Source organism: Cuculus canorus, chromosome 17 (genome assembly GCF_017976375.1).
Source record: "Cuculus canorus isolate bCucCan1 chromosome 17, bCucCan1.pri, whole genome shotgun sequence".
Lineage (NCBI taxonomy): Eukaryota > Metazoa > Chordata > Aves > Cuculiformes > Cuculidae > Cuculus > Cuculus canorus.
In genome coordinates, this window is record NC_071417.1 from 6,472,953 (window position 1) to 6,495,526 (window position 22,574).

General features: G+C 44.7%; 1 protein-coding gene across 10 annotated transcripts in view; it reads left to right on the top strand.

Annotated features, from left to right (window-relative positions):
* The window catches only part of SFI1 (SFI1 centrin binding protein), a 23,541-nt gene continuing 967 nt past the window's right edge, over positions 1 to 22,574 (top strand). The window contains exons 1-28 of one of the 10 annotated variants that reach the window (XM_054082163.1): positions 1 to 153; positions 1,759 to 1,946; positions 3,424 to 3,495; positions 4,539 to 4,652; positions 4,759 to 4,853; positions 5,872 to 5,989; positions 6,275 to 6,377; positions 7,077 to 7,233; positions 7,965 to 8,126; positions 8,526 to 8,596; positions 9,665 to 9,754; positions 10,100 to 10,197; positions 11,092 to 11,173; positions 12,035 to 12,213; positions 12,468 to 12,543; positions 13,330 to 13,425; positions 13,824 to 13,900; positions 14,171 to 14,273; positions 14,709 to 14,805; positions 15,416 to 15,576; positions 15,994 to 16,068; positions 16,356 to 16,430; positions 16,796 to 16,972; positions 17,815 to 17,948; positions 18,925 to 19,020; positions 20,161 to 20,438; positions 21,166 to 21,289; positions 21,980 to 22,082. In XM_054082163.1, the coding sequence (XP_053938138.1) occupies positions 1,927 to 1,946; positions 3,424 to 3,495; positions 4,539 to 4,652; positions 4,759 to 4,853; positions 5,872 to 5,989; positions 6,275 to 6,377; positions 7,077 to 7,233; positions 7,965 to 8,126; positions 8,526 to 8,596; positions 9,665 to 9,754; positions 10,100 to 10,197; positions 11,092 to 11,173; positions 12,035 to 12,213; positions 12,468 to 12,543; positions 13,330 to 13,425; positions 13,824 to 13,900; positions 14,171 to 14,273; positions 14,709 to 14,805; positions 15,416 to 15,576; positions 15,994 to 16,068; positions 16,356 to 16,430; positions 16,796 to 16,972; positions 17,815 to 17,948; positions 18,925 to 19,020; positions 20,161 to 20,438; positions 21,166 to 21,289; positions 21,980 to 22,082 (3,033 nt within the window). In that variant the 5' untranslated portion in view covers positions 1 to 153; positions 1,759 to 1,926. Of the gene's footprint in view, positions 154 to 1,359; positions 1,486 to 1,758; positions 1,947 to 3,423; positions 3,496 to 4,538; positions 4,653 to 4,758; positions 4,854 to 5,869; positions 5,990 to 6,274; positions 6,378 to 7,076; positions 7,234 to 7,964; positions 8,127 to 8,525; positions 8,597 to 9,664; positions 9,755 to 10,099; positions 10,198 to 11,091; positions 11,174 to 12,034; positions 12,214 to 12,467; positions 12,544 to 13,329; positions 13,426 to 13,823; positions 13,901 to 14,170; positions 14,274 to 14,708; positions 14,806 to 15,415; positions 15,577 to 15,993; positions 16,069 to 16,355; positions 16,431 to 16,795; positions 16,973 to 17,814; positions 19,021 to 20,160; positions 20,439 to 21,165; positions 21,290 to 21,979; positions 22,083 to 22,574 lie in introns of those variants that run through there. The other 9 variants (XM_054082161.1, XM_054082165.1, XM_054082164.1 and 6 more) reach the window with 9 other exon arrangements.

Consider the following 22,574-nt stretch of genomic DNA (forward strand, 5'->3'; position numbering starts at 1 on the left):
GCCGCGGGTGACGAAGAGCCGCGGTGGCCGAGCGCAGGCGTGACCCGCGCCGCTGAGCCCCGCCGGGACGGGGTCGAGCCTCGAAGCCCACTCCGTGGTGACATTTCTCCTGATGTCTGTGAGAATTAGTGGATAAGTCGCTGCAGCTGGTTTGTGTGTTTAATTATCTCGTCATATAAATCTGGTCCGGGGAGGCTACAAGGATGATCAGAAGGCCTCGAGCACCTTCTGTGCGAGAACAGGCTGAGAGAGTCGGAGTTGTTCAGCCTGGAGAAGAGAAGGCTCCAGGAAGGCCTTACAGCGACTTTCCAGCACCAGAAGGGGCTACAAGAGAGCTGGAGGGGGACTGTTCACAGGGCCTTGTGGTGATAGGATGAGGGGCAGTGGGTATAAACTGGAGAGGGGCAGGTTTAGACTGGGCATTAGGAAAAATGAATGCGAAGGGTGTCCAGCAGGGAGGCAGAGCACTAATAGAGAGCGTGTCATGCCTCAAGAGCTGTGCTTTGCTGGAGAAAGTTGCAGCTTGAAACTGAGCTTGGCCCTCAAAGCCTCCTGCAGCAAGGAGGATCCAAGGATGAGCATCGGCATCACCAGGCAGGGGAGATCGGGAATGTTTTCCTCCCCAGGATATAAGAGATGTTCAGAGTAAGTGAAGCTGAGTCTGAAATGCAAAGTCCAGTCTGAAAAGTAAAAAAAAAAAAAAAAAAAGAAGGGAAGGGAAATGAGAGGAAATTCCACACCATGAGGGTGGGGAGGCCCTGGCACAGGTTGCCAGGACTTGGCTGCCCCATCCCTGGAGGTGTTCAAGGCCAGGTTGGATGGGGTTTGGAGCCCCTGGTCCAGTGGGAGGTGTCCCTACCCATGGTATGGGGTGGGACTGGATGATCTTTAAGGTCACTTCCTACCCAAAGTATTCTATGTAGCTGGTTTAGGTCGAGAGATAACCTGTCTTAGGGCTGCAAGAATTTATTGGTATGCTTAGTTGTCTTGTTAGATGTAGCTGTTTTAGGTCAGGTGATAACCTGAAGGCAGTCTCCACACACGGCTGGATAACGTAGAAAAAGAATGAACAGTCTTTGAACATTCTTTTGAGGATTTACACGGTTCTTTGTCTAAAACTATGATGCGCACCCACTGCTCTTGTAAGACCTTATGCCTTTTTTTTAGAAGGGCATCCAAAGCAGCGCTGAATTGTAAAATAAAATTATTATTGCCTTTGCTTCGAAGGCTTTGTCCTTTTCGAGGTTTTACCACTGAATGAAGGGGGGGGGGGCTGCCCGCCGCTCCTCCTGCCGCACGGGGGCGCTGCGGCGCTCGGTGTCCCGCGCTGCGCTGCCGGCGGCTCTCTCTGGGCTGGGGGGGGGGGGCGCGGGGCGGCCGCGCTGTCCGCCCTGAGGGAGGCGGTAGAGGGGGCTGCCCCGCCTGGTGATACGGGGTGCGCCGAGAGAAGGCGGCCTCGCGTCGTGCCGGGGGAGCTGAGCCTCGGTGTGAGGACAAATCTATTCATAGAAAGCGGCGGGGTGCGGTCTCGGCGGCGCAAAGCGCTTGGCCGGAGCTGGCGGGTGCGCTGGGAGAGCCGAGAGGGCTCTGCGACTCCGGTGGTGGCGAGATCCTGTTGTGCCTCGGGGGCATCTCCCTCTGGAGCATTCCTTGGGGGGGCAGCTGCCCGCAGGCGGGGGGAGCGGCGCGGCTCAGGGCCGCGGGGCGGCTGGTCTTGGAGTTAAACATCTAGCGTTGCTCTCTGTGGTTCGTGTGCAGGTCGAGTGAGTGATATACCCATCATTGGGAGGATACAGCATATCACAGATCCGTTTGATGGAGGCATCTCCAGTAGCAGGAGCCAGCCGGTGCCTTGTCCAGAGCTAATATACAGTATTGCAGTACAGAGGGTGCCTGTGCTTACTGCAGGCTTGGAGCTAGAGCGAAATGGAGGAATCCAGGAGCAGGTGAGCAACAGTGAGATGTTGCTTTGTTAAAGACCTTGGCTGTAATTTACTTTCTTTTTCATTATGGCATCTTATGTCTTCCATGAGACAGAACAAAGTTGAGTTGTTCTCAGATGAAGGCTTATTGGTCTCTGTGGGAGATTATTAAAGAGAAAGTGTTCCTCCTAAAAAGAAAAAAAACAAACACCACCCCTGAAACCATCACGAAACACAACTTTATGTGGGTTTACATTATCATAACACTCAAATATAAGAATTATGATCTTGAGGTATTAGACTGGAACATCAGATGTTTGGCCCAACCACAGATTTACTCTGTGATGTCAGCTCTCTTGCTTTTCCTGTGCTTTTGTTTTCTAACTTTACAAGGGAGAAATAATCTTTCTTCAACCCTTGTTTTTTGTGGTTATTTGCCATAAATTCTTATGGGTATGGGTTGTCATCACTTGTATATGTCTATCACAAACAGCATTTCAAATTTAGGTGATAATTTTCTGTGAATGGAGCAGGGGGATCAGACTCAAAGAAGTCTGTCTTTAGTAGTACAAGTGCAGGCTAAGGCAAAGATTTTATTCACAGGCACACCTGACAGTTCTGAAGACATCAGTGGTAACCTGAGGACATTGGCGCAGTCAGACTTTGTACATTTTTTATTTTCTAATGTAAATGGATATATTCAACAGTATAGTTTGCTAGGGGGCTGCCAGCTATAATGATTTAGTCTTGCCCTCCTCTTGTCTTTCTTCTTTGTTTGTTGAAGGAGTCTTGACAAAAGTGGGATGGCAATTGTTTAGAGATTAAACCCCTAATATTTATTGAACTGATTCTAGCAATTTGCTGAAAGAGGGACATGGCTGTGTGCTTTAATTAAATACCTTATGCTGGCTTCGATGCTTTTTGGGGTCCAAATTAACTGTGAGCCAATTAACTCTTAAAGACATTTGGAAGAAAGGGGAAAAAAGGGTGATAATATCACAAGCGCAGGTTAGTGAGTTGAACTGTTACGTGGAGAAACTTACTGGGCAGTGGAGCTGCTATGGGGGAGGAAGGAAGAAGGACTGTCTGCTGGCTTCAAGTATTCTGGAAACAAGTCTGACCCGATTGGTTGATTTCAGGGAAACAGTGATATTATAGTTGCTAAATCACAAAAAGCTTCTCAGTTAATCAGCAGCCTGCTAGTTAGTGTCACTAGGTGTAAGCAGGCAGCTAGGAAGACATGTCAGCTGCCTAGGTCTCCTAAACAAGTCTGTCCCAATTCAGGTCTTGCAATGATGCATAGGCCTCTATTTATGCTTGGTGAACAGGCCTGTAAAGGTACTAATTTCAGGGCGTAAATATTGCATATATGCATTGATCTCTGTAAAACCAGACCCTCAGTTTTATTACTGGCACTAGCATAAAAGTTCCTGTTTTTATAACTGCCTAGGAATAAGCAGTGTAGGAATACAAAGGCAACTAACCTCTCCTTCTGCTTCAGATATCTAGCAAGGAAATACTTCTGTCTCTGGGCAAAAAAGACATTTGGACGAGTTCTTCCTTCCACAGCCAGGTAGATAAAGTTCGAGAAACCAAGGGATGGATGAGGTTGTTGTTTTATTGTTTGTTTGTTTTTTAATATAGTTTAATGCTGTATCATTGAGCTGAGAGAGTACCAGCTGCTGAGAGAATTATCTATTTGTCTTTTGAGATAATTTGAAAGTTTCTTGCTTCTGCTTGGGTTTGTTTTTTTTCTTTTTTTTTTTTATTATAATCATGGTTAAACTTTCCTCACTGAACTCCTAGGAACTGTAGTTACCTTGACGAAGTTGAGGTGTGCATGCATATAAATGATGGGGTATGGTTATAATACCTGCTTTAATTTAATGATTTTTCGAAGTTCTAGATCTTGGAATTCAGTGCATTTTACTGTTTGCACTGTTGGTCTTAATGTGTATCTCTATATGCTTTGTGTCTGTCTGACTCTGAAATACCTGTGGCTGATAATTTGGTTTTTTTATTACTGTTTGTTAGCTACTGAAAACCAACACTCCAATACTCGTCATGTTTTGCGGCAATTTGCATGTTCATTCCTGTTAGACCACACCCTTGGGAACAGAGTGGTTCCCACTGGAAAGACGTGCACTTGTTACAGCAGGATCAGGCCCTCCAGTCTCCAGTGCCATAGCACCCTATCAGATGTGTTCTGACCACGTCTTCTGGGCTTGGGACCAGGAGTGGTCCTGTCAGCCTTGCAATGCACTGAATTTGCACTGCTCTGGCTTTGTGCAAGTTCAGGACATCGGTTATTTTTCAGGAGGAAGTGCAAATGTATTTTATAAAGTTCAGCAAGGAGTGTAAGCAATAATTAGTTACCTTTTAGATTCAAGAGTCCCCAGTTCTCCATAGCTTTGATTCACAATGTTTGGTTAATGCACCAAGTCCATAAATTTCACACAGAGTTCATTTCTGTTTTCTTTTTAAATGCAATTAGATCCTGTTAGGCTAATTGGGCAAGACTGGAAAAGACGTAGCATAACCTTCATTAAAACTGATTTGTGGTCAACCTGTAAACCTGTATGAGATTTCCCATGTTCCAATCTTTCAACTGTTTAGGAGCTTTTATGACAAGAAGCATATTATTTTTCAAAACACTTCTGGAGAGTGGAAGGAGCAGTGGACTGTCTGCAGAGGAAAGAAGCTCAGCCTCAGAGCAGCCAGACACTACAGGTGTGTTCCTTTCCACCGTATCTTTAAAGTGCAGCTGAACTCAGAAGAATCCTACTTCTAGGCATTGGTAGCTATTTAAGTGAATGGTGCTGTTTTCTTTTTTCAGGCATTTACTCCTTAATTTGATATTCAAGGCCTGGAGGGCTTATGTGTGCCAGCAACATAGAATGAGGAGTAAATATGATATTGCAGAGTCTCATGGTAAGTGTAGAAGTGATGGTAACAGCTTTTGAAGTGCCCCTTGTCTTACTGTGTAGATTCTTCCTTCTGCAGTGGTTTTGTCCTACTGCTGAAGTTGCCTATATTGGTTGAAACTTCCTTTGGTTTCAGGAAACTTCTGTGTCCCTGAAGGGGAGGATGACCATCTCTTAAAGATGATATTGTGGTTTTGTTCTGTGCCGTTTGACAAAACAAGTTAACTGGTCTCTTTGTGTATGAATTTAGCCTCAGAACATTGTATGTACTGGCACCCTTGGAAAAAAATGGATAGGCTTTCTGGATTTCCTTTCGTAGTGAGGGAGGCCAGAGAACAGAGAAGCAGCTGTGCGTTACTTAGTGACAAAAGTAGAGCAGTGACCTGTTTTAAGGTGGGTTAATACCTGATTCACCAGATTGCATGGAATTCTTAAAAAACAAAGCATGATTTTTTTAGTGTAAGTGTGGAGTAGCATAAAATCAATGATGTTTTTCTAATAATTTCGCTTCAATAGTATCTGTTCTGACAAGCCAGACTGTTGTAAGGAGAAGCTGCAGTGTGCTGCATGGAGTGCTGTACTGGAACTGGTGACACCGCTTCTATCTTCAGCTGTGTGACCAGTCTGCTAAATTAACTTGGCTTGTTTCTGGTTGATTTCCCTGCTTGTGGTAGAGAATAAATCTGGAAAAGCTACTGATGAACCTGATGAACTTTTTTTTTAAATGAACCTAAGCAAATCCTCTAATTCTTACCCTGTGAGGTTGTTATACTGCTGTTGTTGCACAGTTCTATACCGTGTAAGTGCTGCAGACAAAGCGATGCCATTGTGTGATAACTCGCGCTATGCTGAGCAAGCGATATGGTAGTGTCAGCGTTTCAGAGATCCTTGCCAGCATGATGCTGGTGGCAGCTGTGTTGGGGTTTCCCACGAGGTGTCACTGCAGGCTGAGGGGACTGAGCCCAGGGACAGGTGGTGTGTCCTGCAGGAACATAAGATGCTGTCATTTTTTCTGTTGTGCACAGCAAAGAAGCAACAGTTGCTTAGGACCTGGCAGTGCTGGCTGGTTTATGTTGATGTTCGGAGGACAAAACACGGGATGCAGTCTGTGGCAGTGGCTTTCAGGGAAAGAAGCTACTTGCGGTAAGAATGGAGTGGAAGCAGAAGGAGGAGCAGCACTGACTGTAAGGCCATGGTTTTGATGTGTGCTCTGTTACCTTCTCCTGCAGTGATTGTTCCTTGCTCTGTGTTTTTTTCCTCTTTTTTTTCCTTGGGTGAAATGTGGTGTGTCTGCGTTTTTCTGGTACACCCACAGACTGTAAATTTAGAAAACTGTTGTTCATACCTTTATCCAGTGAGAGGAGGGTGATTTCTTACACCCAACTGTGGATCCTGCATTTCAACATGTCTGTTGCATTGTTTTGGCAGCATGTCCTGGGCTGTATGGAGAAGACGACACCAGCAGAACTGTGCTGGTCGTAAAATGAACATTTTGGCTCTGCAGCACTGGGCTCAGAGCCTGCAGTTCCGAGTAAGTCCCAGGAGCTTCAGCTGCTACCTTCTCTCATCTTTATGTTTCTTATGTCTTGATGAGTTTCTGTGAGCGTGTTTAGCTCCGTTTTGGGGTAAGAAAATACAATGCAGCATTTCATGTTCTTGAGAGGTTGTAAGCTCCTTCAGTAAATTGTTCTTCCTAGTTGAAGTAAAAGCGGCATAATTTTCTTTCTTTCATTGGAACTGTGGCTTTTTATCCATTTCATTAAAAACAGGTGACAGCATATAATTCAGCCTTCAACCTTTGCTGTAAGATGACAACACTCTGCCTGTTCTGACGTATTCTATCAAGAAGATAAACTCATGACTTGGGAAATCTTGTCATATCTCAAGATGTGACTCTTTTGTATGAAAATACTCTGGCTGAAAGAAAGCCTGTTGACCAAAAAATATTATTTTGGCTTTTTAATGTAAAAAGTGTCAGAGCATAAAAAAAAAAAAAAAGGGGAAAAAAAGCATGATACTGGTGGTCTTGGACCTTTTCTGTGCTGACATTCCTTTGACATTTGTTTGTTTGGTTTTGTTTGTTGTTCCCCCCCTGCCTTGTGGGGAGGAACCTCTCTGCTTTCACCTTTAGGTCTTACATGGAATTTCCTGTTTCCTCTTTTTGTTCTGTTTCTCTAATCTTGTCTGTTTTTCTCCCTTTACTTCCCTCCCTCTCCAATTGCTCTGCCAGGCTTGGTTGCAGTGGCAGGAGCTGTATTTCTACAGCCAGAATGACAAGCAGAAGGAGATGAGGGCAGTAACTCATCATCAGCAGTGGGAATTGAAGAGATGCATGGAAGCATGGCTGGGATACTTCTACCTCCGCAGAGCAAAGAAACATAAGAATGGTGAGTTAGGGCAGAACAAAGCACAGCTCCTTTGCTTTTAGGGCACAGTGACTTTATTTTATTCCTGTTCTAGGACATGCTACAGTGTTTCTGCTTGCTCAGCAGATGATGAGATGCAGCTTGGACTGTGCCCTGTTACAGGCCTGGCTAGCTAAGGTTACATACTGAACTGTCGGGAAGATCGCCTGCTTTCTGTGTGATTTAAAAGAAAATGCTTCACAGTTCTCTTGATGAAAACTTGCACATCTCATGTTGTATTCTGACTGAGATATCAGTGGCAAGGATGTATTCAAGACTGTTATTAGTCATTCTGTGTGTGGATTTTCTGATAATCAGAGAATCATGTCTCATACAGGATGGTGAAGGTGATTACACCAGCTCTTTTGTTTCTTTCCTTGAGGTCACTGGAATGAGTTCATACATTTGTTTGAATTGCCCATTGATCAGTGGTAATCAGCTTGGATATCTGGGAACTAGTAATGGATTGACCAAGTGACACAGTGTCTTAACATCCCCTTCTTAAGTCAGTGCAGTCTGTAACTGGTTTAAAACTGCCTTTGTGATCAACAGGAAGAATGTAGCCCATAGCTGAGTGTTACTGTGGATTCTTACCAGCGTTGTTCAGTGCTACTGTCACTTCAGAGCCAGCAGCTGAAGTGCTGTGGCCTCTTCTGATGTAAATGAGCCCAGGACAGAACAATTCATGAGTAACTTGTGTGTTTGTTCTCTAGAGCTGGCCCAAGAGCATCACCGAAACAGGATAGTCCAGCAGTGTTTCTCCAATTGGCGGCTTTCATGGGAGTGCAGGAGAAGAATGCGTACTCCCCAAAAGGGCATTGAAAAACTATCAGGAAGGATTGCCTTATGGAGAGGCTTTGCGTGCTGGAAGCATTGTATCCAATATGTGTTTCATAGTTTGGGAACAGGTTAAAGGCATGCCTGCGTGGGAGAGATCTCGTTAATGAGCAGGAGTGTTGTGCATGTAACATGAGTGATAACAAACTACGTAAGGCGATACTAAAAATGAATAAAATTGTTGCCAGCTAAGAGCCTGCAGAAGGTAATTTAGGGTTAGAGAGGAATTCCTTACTTAACAGTGAATCAGAAATGTATTGTGGTAAGCCAGGAAAATCTAAAAACTTGACTGTAATCAAATCTTGCATAAGTAACAGTGCAGGAAATTCAAATATTGAAGTAAATTTAGCTGGAGATCTAGTGCCTCTCTGTGGGAGAAGTTGTGTCTATATCAGGATGGATGTTTCTGTGTAAAAGAGACTTTAACTCAGTGACAGATGTCGTACTGCGTGTGGAAGAGACTCAACAGTGTGGGCTGGCTGAAAAACACTACAACCATTATCTGTTGGTAAGAGCACTGCTATGCATCGGGTGGGAGAGGCTGTGGAGAGAGTAGGAATACTTTTGACTGCCAGTGTGCCTCTAATAGTGGGCGTGTGTGGCTTAAGTGGTGGAGGCACCATTTTCTGCTCTGGTGAGTTTGGATTGGGCATCAGGTTTCTAAATTGCAACTATTCTGGAATCTTCCGGTTCAGTCCAAATGGGGAAACAATGCTGCTCTCCTGAATAGTTTTTCTTTGAATTGGAAAACTATGAAGTAGCAGATTAATCTTGATGGTGTTAGGCTATCATGCTCCCTGGCGATTTCACTATTGTGATTGCCTTTTCCCCTTGATCTTCCCTGATTTAATTTTCCTTAATTTTCCTCTACCCTAGATGTTTTTGTCTGCTTACCCTGTTTGGCTACAAGAATTATTTTTCCCCTCTGTTTTAATGCATACGTGCTGCTTTCACACAAACCCAAAGCTAGGTTACTGCATGTGCAGGTCATGGGGTAAGTGTCGTCTTTTTTTTTTTAAAAAAAAGGATAAATCCTTGAAGACTGTCAGCAAGGTGGGCACAAGCGAGCCTCCAGCTTTTCTGGATCGGAAGTATTTTCAAGTGGGGAACAGTACCAGTCGTCAAAAGAACAATAATAAACCTGCTTGGATCATAGATTGAAAACATTACTGACCATATGAGCACTTTAAGGCAGGATGCTCTCATAATGCTGTTTACCATGTTCATCCCCGAATCAAGGTGTTGCAGGGTTGTAGACCAAAAGAACTTCTCCTGACCTAAAAGGGAAGAAGTGGATCTTTTCTATTTTTGATAAGAAGTGAGTTCTGAACCTTGAACTGAAGGAGGAGACAGATTGGGAAAGGGCTTGGGTAGCAGTGCTGAAAGCTGAGAAAGTAGTTGGATGTCTCACAGTAAAAGCCTGGGAATTTCAGTTTAGCTGCAGAAGTGACAAATTTGTGAGAAGGAATTGACGTATTATTGCAAGGATTGTCTGCAAGGAACAGCCGGTTCTAAGCTTACCAGTGCTTGCTGATTGGGATTACATGAAAGTTGTCTATGTTTCTTGTTGTTACAGAACCTCGGGTTTGAGGGTCTTTGGCAGAATGTCATGGATGCTCATCTTCAGAAAATGGGGAAACATCTGTCATGCCGTTTGCATCATGCAGTGAGCTTGGCTTTTTTATTATTCTTGTATTATTTTTTTCTCGAGCTGTCCTATCGTCTTCCATCTTCACTTACAAAATACTTTTCTATTAATTCAGTGGTAATTTTATATTAATTTGTTCCCAAAGAAATCTTCTGTGTCTTAGATACGTTATTTTAGTTTTCTGTTTTCCTTGGTTTATCGTGACTTTGTCTTATCAGAAAAATTAATAGCAGGTTATGAAACAAGTTGGGAATATGAAGCGCTGTGGGAGGCATCCATTGCAGTATGCAGTGTTAGTAGGACATGTAATAATTTCTTTCTTTGCATTCTATGTGATTTTATGTCTCTGTTGTTTTGTTTCAGGTGTTGCAGAAGTTCTGGAACCGTTGGAAGTCCCGTTTGGAAGAGAAGGGGGAAGAACAGCAGCAGGCCTTAACATCAGTGGCTTGTGCCCGTTACAGGTACGCAGAGGAATATGAATATAGAATAAATTTCTACAAATGTGGGGTCTGCAGGCCTTTGAATCTCTTTTAAAATCTGGTAATACTTTTTGGGGGGTATGACCATTATGATGCCAGTTGCTTTTGTATTTTCTATGAGTAACGGGTGATTTACATCTCCTGCTTCTCTGTGAAATGTGTGAGGGAGATTGATTAAACCTGGCTCTGAGACTTGTTTAGCTTCCAGAGCTGGATGTGGTACAGGTAAGGGCAGTGGGCTGCAGCGTGAGCACAGACAGAGCTCAGAACGCTTGCTGCTGCTTAACTTCAGGGAGGAGCAGGGGCAGTTGATGGCTCATGTGTGCTACCTGTGCTGCTAGAGGTACTCTAAGGGTGAAGGTAAGGCTTTTTGGTAGAAGGTAAATTTATTTAATCCTAGGAATAAGTCAACATTATCATTAAAGCAGCCAGAAGGCTTTTATATTTGACCTGTGGAGTACATTTGTTACGATGAAATTGCGTATTATGCTTCCTCTGTCTGTTGATTATTTATGCTGCTTTCAGTTGGTTCCAGAATTGTGTGTGTGTAAATAAAAGAAATTATTTATCCAGAAGTTGGAACAATCTCTTGAATGATCTGATTGAAAGCCGGGAATTGTAATAACTTCACAAAATTCACCAATCTTGTTACCTGTATTCTGAGTAAGATTTTAGGGGGCAGGCTGATTGCCTGTTTTTTAACCCAGAGAATAACAAAGATACCCAGCTGCCTGATTTCCAAAGAAGGCTTGCATGATTTGAAAAATCAAATAACTGTTAAAGTTATAGGTGGATTGGTCTTTTGATACCCATAAAATCAATCTGTTTTCTGAAGGAATTCTCTCCCATGCTAACATTCTCTCTTTTTGCTTGCAGGAGAGTGTTGATGAGCCGGATGTTTGATATGTGGTTGCTGAAGGCGAGCAAGCAGCAAGAATACCGACTGGAAGAGAAAAGGGTAAATATAACTCTTCCACTTGGCCTTGCTGGGAAATAAAGGAGGTGATTTCTTACTCACCGTGAACATCAGTTAGCATGAGGTGGACTTGGGTGCTGAAAAATCCCTTCTCTCTGGTGGGGGATCAAGTCAGGGGAAATGGATTACAACCAGTATTTATTAATCACCTTTTTTAAGTTAAGCTGTTTATTAATAATAGAATCAAGATGTTGCTATTAGAGGATAACTACTCAAACAGTTCATTCCTTCATTCCCTCACCCAGTAAATATGCATATGCTCTCTCTCTCTTGCTCTGTTTCATAGTTACCTGGTTGACACAATAATAGTAAAAAAAGCCAACTCCAACCTATTTAACAAGCGCAGGGTTGTACTGACAAGCTAGTTGCTTCTTGATAGGTGTCCAGAAAGTCCCCTAGAGGGACCTTGGAGAAAGTCCCTTTTATGTGTCTGAGCTACACAGGTCATAGTCGATGGTAGTGTGTACAGGTGGCCTTTTGCAGATATGGCTTACTCCTGGTGTTCTGAGATTATCAGTTCTTGCGAATTCAACAGGGCTGCTTTCTGGAACTTATCAGTTCTTGGGAGTCTTTAACATGCTACTTATCAGCTTGTATTTTTCCTTTCTTTGGCCTGCTATTTTCTGATAACAGTTTCTTCATCTGTATGCACATGGGTTCCCGTAGAACAGGTTGACATAAACTCTCAGCAAAGGGGCTTTGACACATGTCCACTGCTGTTCAGTGTGAGAAGAAGAAAAAGAACACTGGGTAGTTTTGTGCATGTCATGTCTAAGGAATTGCCTTCTGTTGTTTATGCCTCGCCTGTGTCATGAATCCATTGCCACCTTCTTCCCATTGTAGGCTGTGCTTCATTTTGAAAGGCAGCTGTTGCGTTGCTTCTGGTGCCTCTGGCGCCAAAGAACAGCTGCATGTTTGGAGGAGCAGGAGGGCTTGGTTTGTGCAAGAGATCACTACAGTAAGCTGCTGCTGCTGAAGGCTTTCTGTCTGTGGAAACAAAACACTCAGCAGAGAAAAACAGAGTAAGAAGATCTTTTAAAAGGGAGAATTATTTGGATTGGCCTGGTGGTTGCTTAGTTTTGACAAAACAGCATTCAATCCACAAAGATTCTAACTCCTCACTTGTGCTTTAGAATCTGCTGGTTTGTCTTTCAGTAAATGAAATAAATTTCAGTAAATTTGCTAAAGATAGGAAGTGTGGGCTCACATCTGTGCTAGAGGGTTCAGTAACATGGACTGCATTGTAGGAGAGATAATTAAATTATTTTCCTTATAGGAAGCTCAAGGAACTGCAAGCCTTAAGATTTCACCTTTCAAAGTGTCTGCAGCAGACTTGGAACAAGTGGAGGGAGGTGAGAGACACAGCAGATGGGGAAGAGAATTAATTGCTTTTGTTACATTCAGATTGCTTTTACCCATATGGCTAGAAACTGCATAGTTTATTTTAAACATTGGTCACTTCTAAGCTCTCCTCCCTTCCCAGGTGGATAAAACCAGCTCAGTGTGGGCAGAACAGGAAGGGTGTAGGAAGGAGGGGGAGTTGAAGTTCTTGTTCACTTGTCTAAGTGTAGTTTATAGGTATAGACTATAGTTCAGGAGGTTTATCTGGGAATGTAACCAGAGTTAGTATGATGAAACTGTCCCCAGCCAGTGCTGTATATGTCCTTCTCAAAACTTGACTAAAGTCAGAAGTTAGCAGCAAGGCTGTTGCATATGGTCTGTAGCTGCCTACAGGTCATAGCAGGTCCTGCCAGCTGGAATTTCACTTTGCTGGCCCTATCCCTTGCCATGATGGGTTGTACTGAATGTACTTCACAACACGTCTTGAGAGTTGGTGAGAAATTCAAGAGCTAACGCTAGTCTGTTGATCCTGGTTAGTTTGAGTGAATTGCCTCAGTTTTCAAGAGGATTCCTAAAAAGGGCAGATAAAAAAGCCTCACTTAGACCTTTTGGAGGAATAGCAGAGTGCAGCAGCGGTTTGAGAGAGAACCTGTTATAGCAAGATACAGGATCGGTGTTTCCTCAGAGAGTAGGATAGTGCTTTTCTTTCTGCTCTCTGCCGGTGCCTGTTTCCACCCCGGCTCCTAACGTGTACGTATCTTTTTCTCTTTTGTTTCCTCCCCTCCCCCCCTTTACAGTATGTGGGACATCAGCGTGAGAAATGGAGGAAGTTGGTGCTAGCAGACAGGCACTATCAGCACACATTGCTGGGCAAGACCTTGGCAGCCTGGAAGGTAGAAGGGAATGTCCATTCCTTTGTGGGTTTCATCTGTGTGTGCTGAAGTGTTGCAAGAGTGAAGAGCTGCCACGCTCTTTCACTCCAGGTGCTCACACACCAAGTGTGCAAGGGGGAAGGGAGGCTTTTGTCGATACAAGTTGTAGCATTGCTTTTTGGAGCAAAAGAACTAGTGCAGTCTTGTGGCTTCTGTGGAGGGTGTCAATAGCTAGCGTTAACTAGCATGTAATGACTGGTCTTGGGAAGACAGCCTCAATTTCAGTGCTGTAATGTAATTGTTTTTCTCTACTGCAGCTGCTGCTTTACTAAGCTGCTGACAAGAGTTTCCAGATGTCTTCTCTCCTCAGAGGTGTTGGCAGTTGAGGAAAATTTTACCTCTCACTGCTTTTCTTGCAGAGTTACCAAGATAACATACAGTGCATTCTGTACCATGTAGCTGAAAAGGAGGAACAGCGCACCAGATTGCTGCTGTGGTAAGCCTGTGTTTGCTTGTGCAGCCGAGAGAGAAGTGACTGTGCTGCTGCCAAATTACTCTTTTTCTTTCACTGCCACCATTGTAAATTTTTGAGTGTTCAGTGCCGGGAATTGACTTTGCTGTGCGTTTCTATTTCTGTGCAGGTCCTCTAGCTAAAGAAGTTTATGGTTCCCCTGTGAGTGGGAAGACACCAAATGAACAACTGAGAATCATTCTTAGTCTCTTTGAGGTTTTCTTTATTATATTTTTTTATATCTTTTGCCTTCAGGCAGCATCTGCATGTGTGGAGAGAAAATGCCTTTGCTCTCATACGTGAAGCTGAGGCAACCTCTCGGGCAGATGAGCACTACAGGAGAGCAGTCCTGTCGAAGGTAGGGTCTGTATAGCAGGGGCGAGTGTCATAGTTCAGGCAGGGGTCAGGTAATGCAATGAAAAGGGAAAAAAACTTAATTTAAGAGCCACTACAAAGAAAGGTCTAAAAAGTGGGAGTTTCATCTTTTTTTTACACGTATCTCTGAGTTTTTCCTCTTCTTTTACTTCTCTCAATTTCCTAGAAGGAAGGTAAAACCAGAGGTGTGATACAGCAAAGTAGTATTACCTGGGGGCGGTGGGCAGGTGGAGGGACAGAAAACAAGAATGCTATGAAAAACGCCCAGGACATCCTCTGAAATACTGCTGTGTTTAATTTGTAGAAATTTGCACTGTCTTGCTGAGCCTGATGTGACAAAAGAGATGGGAATGGGTATGGTGTCAGCAGTGTGTGCAGTATCAGTCTGTCCCATCTTTTGTTTGCATTACATCTGTAGGTGTTGCTGCAGTGGAGATGCGCTGCCTCGCGACAAGGGTATTGCCGTCAGCAGAAGAGTACAGCTGTGATGGAGGCTAGAAAACATTTGGATATAGGTGAGCTGATGGAAGTATTAAACCTTCAAAAGACTTAGTTATCTGTCTCTGATGCTTAGAAAGACATGGCTTAGTAGGGCAGTCGTTTGTGCCGTCTGCATGGATGAAATGCACAAATGGTCTATTGAGCTTACAAAGGATGTCCCTGTAGAATGGGGAATGACTCGAGACTCCAGTGATCTGCTGAAGGCTTCTTGTTCTTAGAGATGTCTTGAGTTGCCCTAAGAACAGGGCAGCGCAAGTAATCTCATCAATTACTGCTTCAGTCTTTCTCTAGTAATTAATACAGAATGGCCTTCAAACTCTGCAAGCATTTTCACGGTAGCAGCCACGTTCTTGACGTGAGGACTCTGAAGCACAAAGAGGGCAAATAATTTCCTAAAGATTATAAAGAATGCCAATGGCAGCAGGGAAGAACCTGCCATTCACACCTCCCTGTGCGTCACCTGAAGTGTTTCACATTCCTTTCTGGTGCCGAGTACTGCCAGTGCTGACTGTTGTCAGCGTTAGGAGTTGCTAAAACAGTCTGGAAGAGTAGCTGATCACTTGATAGTCTCTGGGATTAACAGTTTTCTTTTGGCACATTAGTTAATTCATCTTCTCTTACCAGCACGTTTACAGAGTCTGTTTCTTCGCTGGAAGAAGTTAACTAGGGAGTCTCTGATGCTGAGGGCGCAGCAGCACAGGGCAGTACAGCACCACCAGCAGCACCTACTCCAGAAGTACCTGGTGAAATGGAAGGAATATCATCAGCGATGCCTCAGAAAAGCGGTGAGAGGGATCAGCAGCCTCCCCAGACAGTGACTCAGGGTGGGAAGTTGTGGACGTGGAGGCGCAGGCCACGCCCCTCGTGAAGGGGACAGTAATCTTGACTGAAAGCCTTGTGCAGCGAGGGGTGGGAACATGCCTGTGTCGTGGCTGGAGAAGCTTTGGCAGAACTAATAGACTAGATGAGAGATCACAAGCTGGGCTTGCCATGTGTGGGATCGTTTACTGTTAATGAAATCCTTGCTGGGCTCATGGATATTTGCAGATGGGGTTTCACCATAGGGCACTTCTATATTGAGGGTGGCCTCAGCGGAACAAAGGGCAGGTGCTGAAGGCCGTGTGGTACCTGTTCTGCTCTAGTATCATCTGGCTTAGATAAGTGGGGCTTGTCTGCGAGTGACTCACTTGGTTGCCTTACAGCTGCTACAAAGACAGGGAGATCAGCTAATGACTCGTAGACTTTGCTCTGCTTCCTTCTGTTGCTGGAAGGCACGGGTAAGGAATTGTCCCCTGAGTAGGTATCCAGCTTCTTGCTGATCCTTATCCCTTCTTCTCCTTCATATTCCATTTACATGAGGACCACAAAAATGAATGTAAACGTTTGCTGGATTTCTGATTCCAGTAGTACAAGAGAAACCTTCCCATGTACCGGGGGAACTGAGTCAGTGTTTCTGCCATGGCCCCACCAGCCCTTCCTGTCTGGTTGATGCTCTGACTAGAATTGTGGTGTGGGATGTGTAAATTCCTAACCTGGTTACTGTGCTTTTTTTTTCCCCTGATAGCTGTTGGAGCAGCAATGGGAAAAGCAGAAGACAGTGCAGGGGTTGTGGCACTGGTCCCTTTCATTGCAGAGAAAGGTAAAGGGGTGTGGGGGTCAGGGCAGTCGAATTTGCAGACATGTAGGTCAATGCAGATTGGACTGCAGTCAGCAGAGTGCACACTGAATATCTGTTTTCTTTTATCTTTAGCTGCTTCATGTTATTTTAGGATGCTGGAAAACTGTCCCTAAATCCTCTTATCTGATTAAAAAATTTGCACATGTTTTTCCTCATTCGGCTTCAGCTGACTTAAATCCCTGTCCCTTTGTCCTTGTGGCAGTATCCTGCTGTTGCCGTAGCTCTGCCTGTTACTGCCCTGTGGAAGGGAAGGTGTTTCTGTCTGCGGCGGGACTTGCTGGCCTGGAACTTGTCTGTAACACTTGCAGCTTTCTATTTGGTTGCAGGTATTTGATGCTTGGCTCAGGTTTGCCAAGGCACAGCAGCAGAAGAAAGGTCACACTGAAAAAGTCATGGGAGTTTCCCACACCACTTTTCTGAGAGAAGGTGCAAGCTGGGACTTGAGACACACCGCTGGCATGAAACCATTGCAGGGACAGCTCCAAGCCCAGTGCCAGCTGAAGGTGAAAGAGATAAGTGATTGCTGCGATACATTGGGAACTGGTCTGCTGAAGTCTGCTCTGTGTGTGTGTGTGTTTGTGTGCATGTATGTATCTTGCAGCCTTACATCTCTGCTCTTGCTTGGATCTGACATAGGCTTTTGCCTGTGGTTCAAAGCAAAATACCCCGTCCTTTCATTCATCTGAGACTAGAGCACTTCAGACTTATGCTGCTAATTGGGAACCTTTCTTAATGAAGCTATTTCAAAACTAGCCAATTTGTACCATAGACGATATTGCTGGATGAAACCTCTTTGCATGTGGCTAGGGGCTGGTCTCCAAATTCTGTGCTAGAAAGAAGTGTTAAAGGCTGTATGGAATCCTGTCTTAGCTTTGATACCACTTACACCTTCAAACATGGGCTTATGTCACTTCTGCCTTTGTGTATCAGCTCATTGTGATGTATGGAAAGGAAGATGTAGGTGCCTGTACTGAGTGCTCTCACCCTGCTCCTGGCCAGCTTCCCCAGCTCTTTCCAAGGTTTTCAAGACACTGATGGTTCCTCTTCCTGATGTGCAGCCTCCCTCATTGCAGAAGGAGCCAGTTAATTCTCCTTACCCAATGTTAGCAGGGAGCTGGTGTGGCTGTGAGGCCATCAGAAATCTTGGTTCCTTTCTGCGGTGTTCATCTGCCTGGGTGCTGTGGGGTTGCTTCCTGCTCTCAGCCATCAAATGCCCTACTATTCCCTGTGCTGGCAGGCAGCTGATCACCTTCACCAGTCAGTGTATTGTTGTGCCATGCTTTGGAAACAGAAGGTGCTCTCTGACAAATTAAATAAGCTTTGTTCTTTTCTGCTACCTCCGAAGAAGCAAGTGACATTTGAAGTGCCTGATGTTAGCCCAGAGACAAGGGGACATTCAGCAGAGGAAAAGCCACGGCCTTCACAATGCGGTCATCTACCATTTCACCTTGCTGGTGGGCACTCGGTTCTCAGTGACCTGTGAGTGTTGAGTTCTAGTCCATCCTGCATTTCTCTGGCATATATGTAGTTTTGCACATATAGAGTCTGTCTCTCTCTCTGCATACATGTAGGTTACCTATGTTTGTCTCATTTCTGTATTTCCAGGTTTTCACACTGAAGACTTTTTGTTCCGTGCAGTTGCCCTAACTCTTTCTCTGACCCTGCGTCACGCAGCTGGCATTGCAGAGTTGTACAGTAGCTTCTGCATAATGCATACCTTAGCCTACAAGTAATGAAAGACTTTGTGACTTCATACTTGCCTATCAGTGATGGGTAGAATTGCTCAGCTATGTACTGTCCACTGTGTTCCTCAATATCCAGCTGAATTCATGGAGTGTTGGTCATTTGTCATAGGAACAGCTACACAGAAACATTTACAACTCTATGTGATGGGCAAGATGAGCTCTTGGGATGGTAAAAGTCCCAAGTGACCTAGAGCTGTTGCTGAATTTCTTTTTTTTTCACTCAAGTCATGTATAGGGTCTGAGGAAATGATAAACATCAAGATCCTGTGTAGAAACTGAACTTACTTTTTTCCCATTTCTTTCCCCTGGAGAAGCTATTCCTTAAACTCTTACTGATTGTAGGGCATTTGCAAGGAAGAATCTTCCCTGAAGCTTCTCAGTCCAGGGCAGGAGCCCTGCAGGGAAATAGGGCAACAGCTTCATATTTCTTAAAGATGGCACCTGCTGCTAAAAGAAGCAGTTCTGCCTTGTTCAGTTCTGTCCCTTCCACCACTCTTCGTGTTGGCATACTCATTTGCATGGACAACCCGACTGCAATGTTAATACAGGTCAAAATTTAATCTTTAAAAATAATTTTTGCCTGCAAGGGGGATGCTGCAGAGCAGGGGTGAGTGATGGACTAGGACAGCTTCTTTAGCTGCAATGCCAGGTTATGCCAATTTAAAGCGATCATGAATCTCAGAAATTATTGTTCTGTTTGTTCATTTCAGAAATGCTATTCGACAAGCAAGGTTACCACCACGGAGGCCTGACTTCCTTCTGGAATCTCTAGAAAGCAAGGAACTGCTGGGACCTCCTCTTACTAGGTAGAAAATCTGGTTTTAAAAGAAAAAAATCGGTGACTTACAGTGGGCCTTCTGCTGTGCTTATCCCCTCAAATCCCCTTACCTTTTTCACACTGAACAGTCAGCAATTGTGGGACTGTTTGCTGCTCTATGCTGTCAGAAGGCCATGATGACCTTAACAGTTTCAGGTTTCTTATGTGAAGCAGACAAGAGTAGTGGCACTTTCAAATTAATTAAATAGCAACCAAGGCCTTTGTTTCATTAGTGAGAGATTTTGAGGGAAAGATAAGGCACGTCACATATGTCCAAAATTAATGGGCTTAGGTAATCAGTGAAGTTTCCTTTTTTGTCAGTCTTGCCCCATAAATTCAAAGATCGAGTTGCGCAGGATGCTTTTTGGCTCATAGGTCGTATTTGGTCCCAAACAGGTTTGTGTCTGAGTTTAACTGATCTACTGGGGAGTCATTAATGATTCTGGTAATGCAGAAACAGAACTGAATATTTTTCTCTGTTTCAGCTGAATCAACTTTGTGGCTCCAAAAGGAGTTATTTTTTATTTTTACTTTCCCAAAAAGGTCTGTGCTGCTGAAACGCTCAACTGAACAGTGGTTTCACAGGCTTGAGTGTTCTGCGCTTGTTTCCGTTCTGGTATTGCTTCTTAGCCCTGAAAGTGAAGGAGCTGAAACTGCTTTTGCTACAGAAGCTAAAATTGCTTCTGAACAGATGTTTAGACTGAACTTTTTTGTGAGATGGTTCTGTAATTTACTTTAGAGAAGGGAAAGATCCATCAATTTCCTGTCAAATCCTGTCTTTCGGCTGCCCTCTTTCTCTTGTCCCCAAATCAAAATAAGGCAGCAGTTTGTTCATTCACAGCTCTAAGAAAAATGGCTTCAGCCTGGGTTAATGTGGAGGATTTGGAGCATGACAGGTTGGAGGAGTGGAAACCTCAACTGTTTTGCTGCTATTTTTGTTAGCTTGTTTTTTTTTTTTTAAAATGATAATAGTGTGTTATTTTTTCCACCTGGGGTTCCCCTGTGCAGTGGAGCAGCCAGTGGGGCAGCTGTGTGCCAGGGGTAATGAGATTCTTCCCTCTGCACTGACTGCAAAGGTTAAGACCAACAGCTTGCAGTGCACAGGGACCTCATCCTTCTGCCTTCACAGGTCCGAGACACCCTTCCAGCAAATGCCTGCAAACAGATGCTCTGTGCACGCTGGGAGCTTAATGCCAGCACCTCAAATGGAAGAAAGCACCTGTAGATGTCTGTCTCCGATGGGTAACACCACTCACTCCTACCCACCGCTCCCGTCTGCGTCACTGTGGACACATGGTGTGCACTGTGCTCAACAGGAGACTCTGGAGAAGAAGTTGCAACCACATTTGCAGCCACACTTGCTGTTACCTGAAGACTTTGTGGGAAAAGGAAGTTGCCAGACTGCAGGTAGGTCCTCAGATCTGAACTGCAGCAGTTGCGCATCCTCCAGTGCGTGTAAGACTGCAAGTCAACTCCACAGCATATGAAGGAGACAAAGCAGTCTGGCATGCCTGCATGAGGAGTGGAAGAGTATCCATCGTGCCTTTTAGGGATGGGGATACAATTTGGTTTGCTCTGCAAATCGGGGCTAAAGCTGTTCCAGGGGTTGAAGGATGGGAATTCCAGGGGTGGGTGTGCTCAAGTGCTGGGCCTTCCATGTGCGTGAGCCTGAACATACAGAAATCGTGTCAGGAGGGAAGAATTCACCCAGCACGGTTCTCTGCGTGTCCCCCGTACTTAGCGTGGCTGTAAAGGGGACAGTGTTGAAGCGCCTCTCACTGTGGTGATGTGGATGACAGGGCATGAAGTCTGCTTTCCATGGTACCAGACTGACTTCTAGAGTAGATGTGAAACACTGAATCATGACTAGGCCAAAACAGCATACAAAACAGTACAAAACCATTTGCAAGAGCGTTACCTTGTTTTATGTTCGTATGTTTAAACTGAGTCCTGAGGCTCCTGCCCTCTCGCTGCACCTCATCTTTTGGGTCCGTGTCACAGGGTGACGAAACATGCGCAAAGGACTTGGGAGGGTTCTCTGTTTCCTCTCTACTAACCTGATTTTCCCCAATAAGAAGAAACAGTATAATTGTGCTCTAACCTCCGTTGCTTGTGCCTTGTGTCTTCCATTCAGCTGAAAGGGAAGAAAGGGAGCACAGTTCCAAAGCAGAAGCAGTGTTTCAGAGAAGGCTGGGAGCTGAACTCCAACACATCCAGCAGCAGATGCAGTACTACTTCAGCAGGAAACAAGAACTTAAGTATGTTGCAGACCCCCTTTAGCCAGCCTTTCGACATGCTGTCAGCTCCATAGTGCATTTTTGTGTGTAGCTCCTCTGGAAATAACCCATCTGTTCCCAGCAGAACTGCGAGTGAAACAGAAAAGGTCGAGGCATTTTTAGTTCCTCCTTTTCAGAGTTCACTCCAGGTGGGAGAGAGTACATGCACAACTTCTTTTGTAGCTAGCAAGCGGCTTAATTACACCTTTGGCAGCTATTGGAGAGAGCAGGACAAAAGTACTATAGTATAATGTGAAGGCGGCACAAATGAGCCTGGCAGAGCAGCTGAAATTAAGCTTTCAGCTCTTTTATTATGAGGAGTGAAGACTTCTTAGCTTTTTAATTGTCCATTAAAAATGTACGGCTGGGGTATGACAGTTTCTCTACTTGAACAAGACATTTACAAAAAGCTTAAAAGAAAATGGGGCGTGGGATTCAACTGTCACGAAAGGAAGAAGTTGGGAGCTAGGAGTGGGTAATGGAGGCAAGAGCTTTCAGACAGATTTCTCTGCTTCCCAGCAGCATTCCCCTTTCTGGTTTGGTTTTTTTTCTTTTTTATTTTTTTTTTGACAAAAACATTGGCTCTTATTGCAAGCGTCGATTGCAAGTCTAAGTTGGCTTTGACTGCTGAGCTCCTAATAGGGACAAGAACCCTTCTCACCATTTTATCAGGTCCTGTCAGCAGCAGGTACAGGTTCTGCAGAAGTGGCTGGAAACAAGCGTGCAACCCAAGGACAAAGAAGAGGCACGAGGAGTTCAGGCAGAATTGGATCAGGTACGTAAAGCACAAGGACACTGAAGGTTACTGAAGTGGTTACCATATGCTGTGCCCTTGGTCTAAAGGCTGGCAGCCGTTGTAAGGAATTGTAATTAAACTGCCAGGAGGAGGGAAGTGTGTCAGAAGCAGGCTGGGGAGGAGCACGCTGCCCTGGAGAGGCATCTCCCTGCTTGTTCAGAAATGCAATTTCAGCTCCATGAGCCCTTTCTACAGTGGTTTCTGAGCTGCAGTAGAGGCAGCCTTGCATGTCCTTCCATAATTTCTTGGGGTAGTGCAGCTACAGCACAGTGATGGCACCTGCACTGCACAGTCCCCAGGTTCTCACAGCTGGGCGCAGGGGCTGTGCCGTCACCTCCAGAGCTGGCCCGTGCTTGGCTGCTCCTATCACAGTCCTGTTGCTGGTTCTTAAAAGTCTGTAATGGTTCCTAAGACAAAGTAAAGGCTGCTACAGCTCAGTCACCTCTTCCTGTCAAAAGATGAGATGCTCGC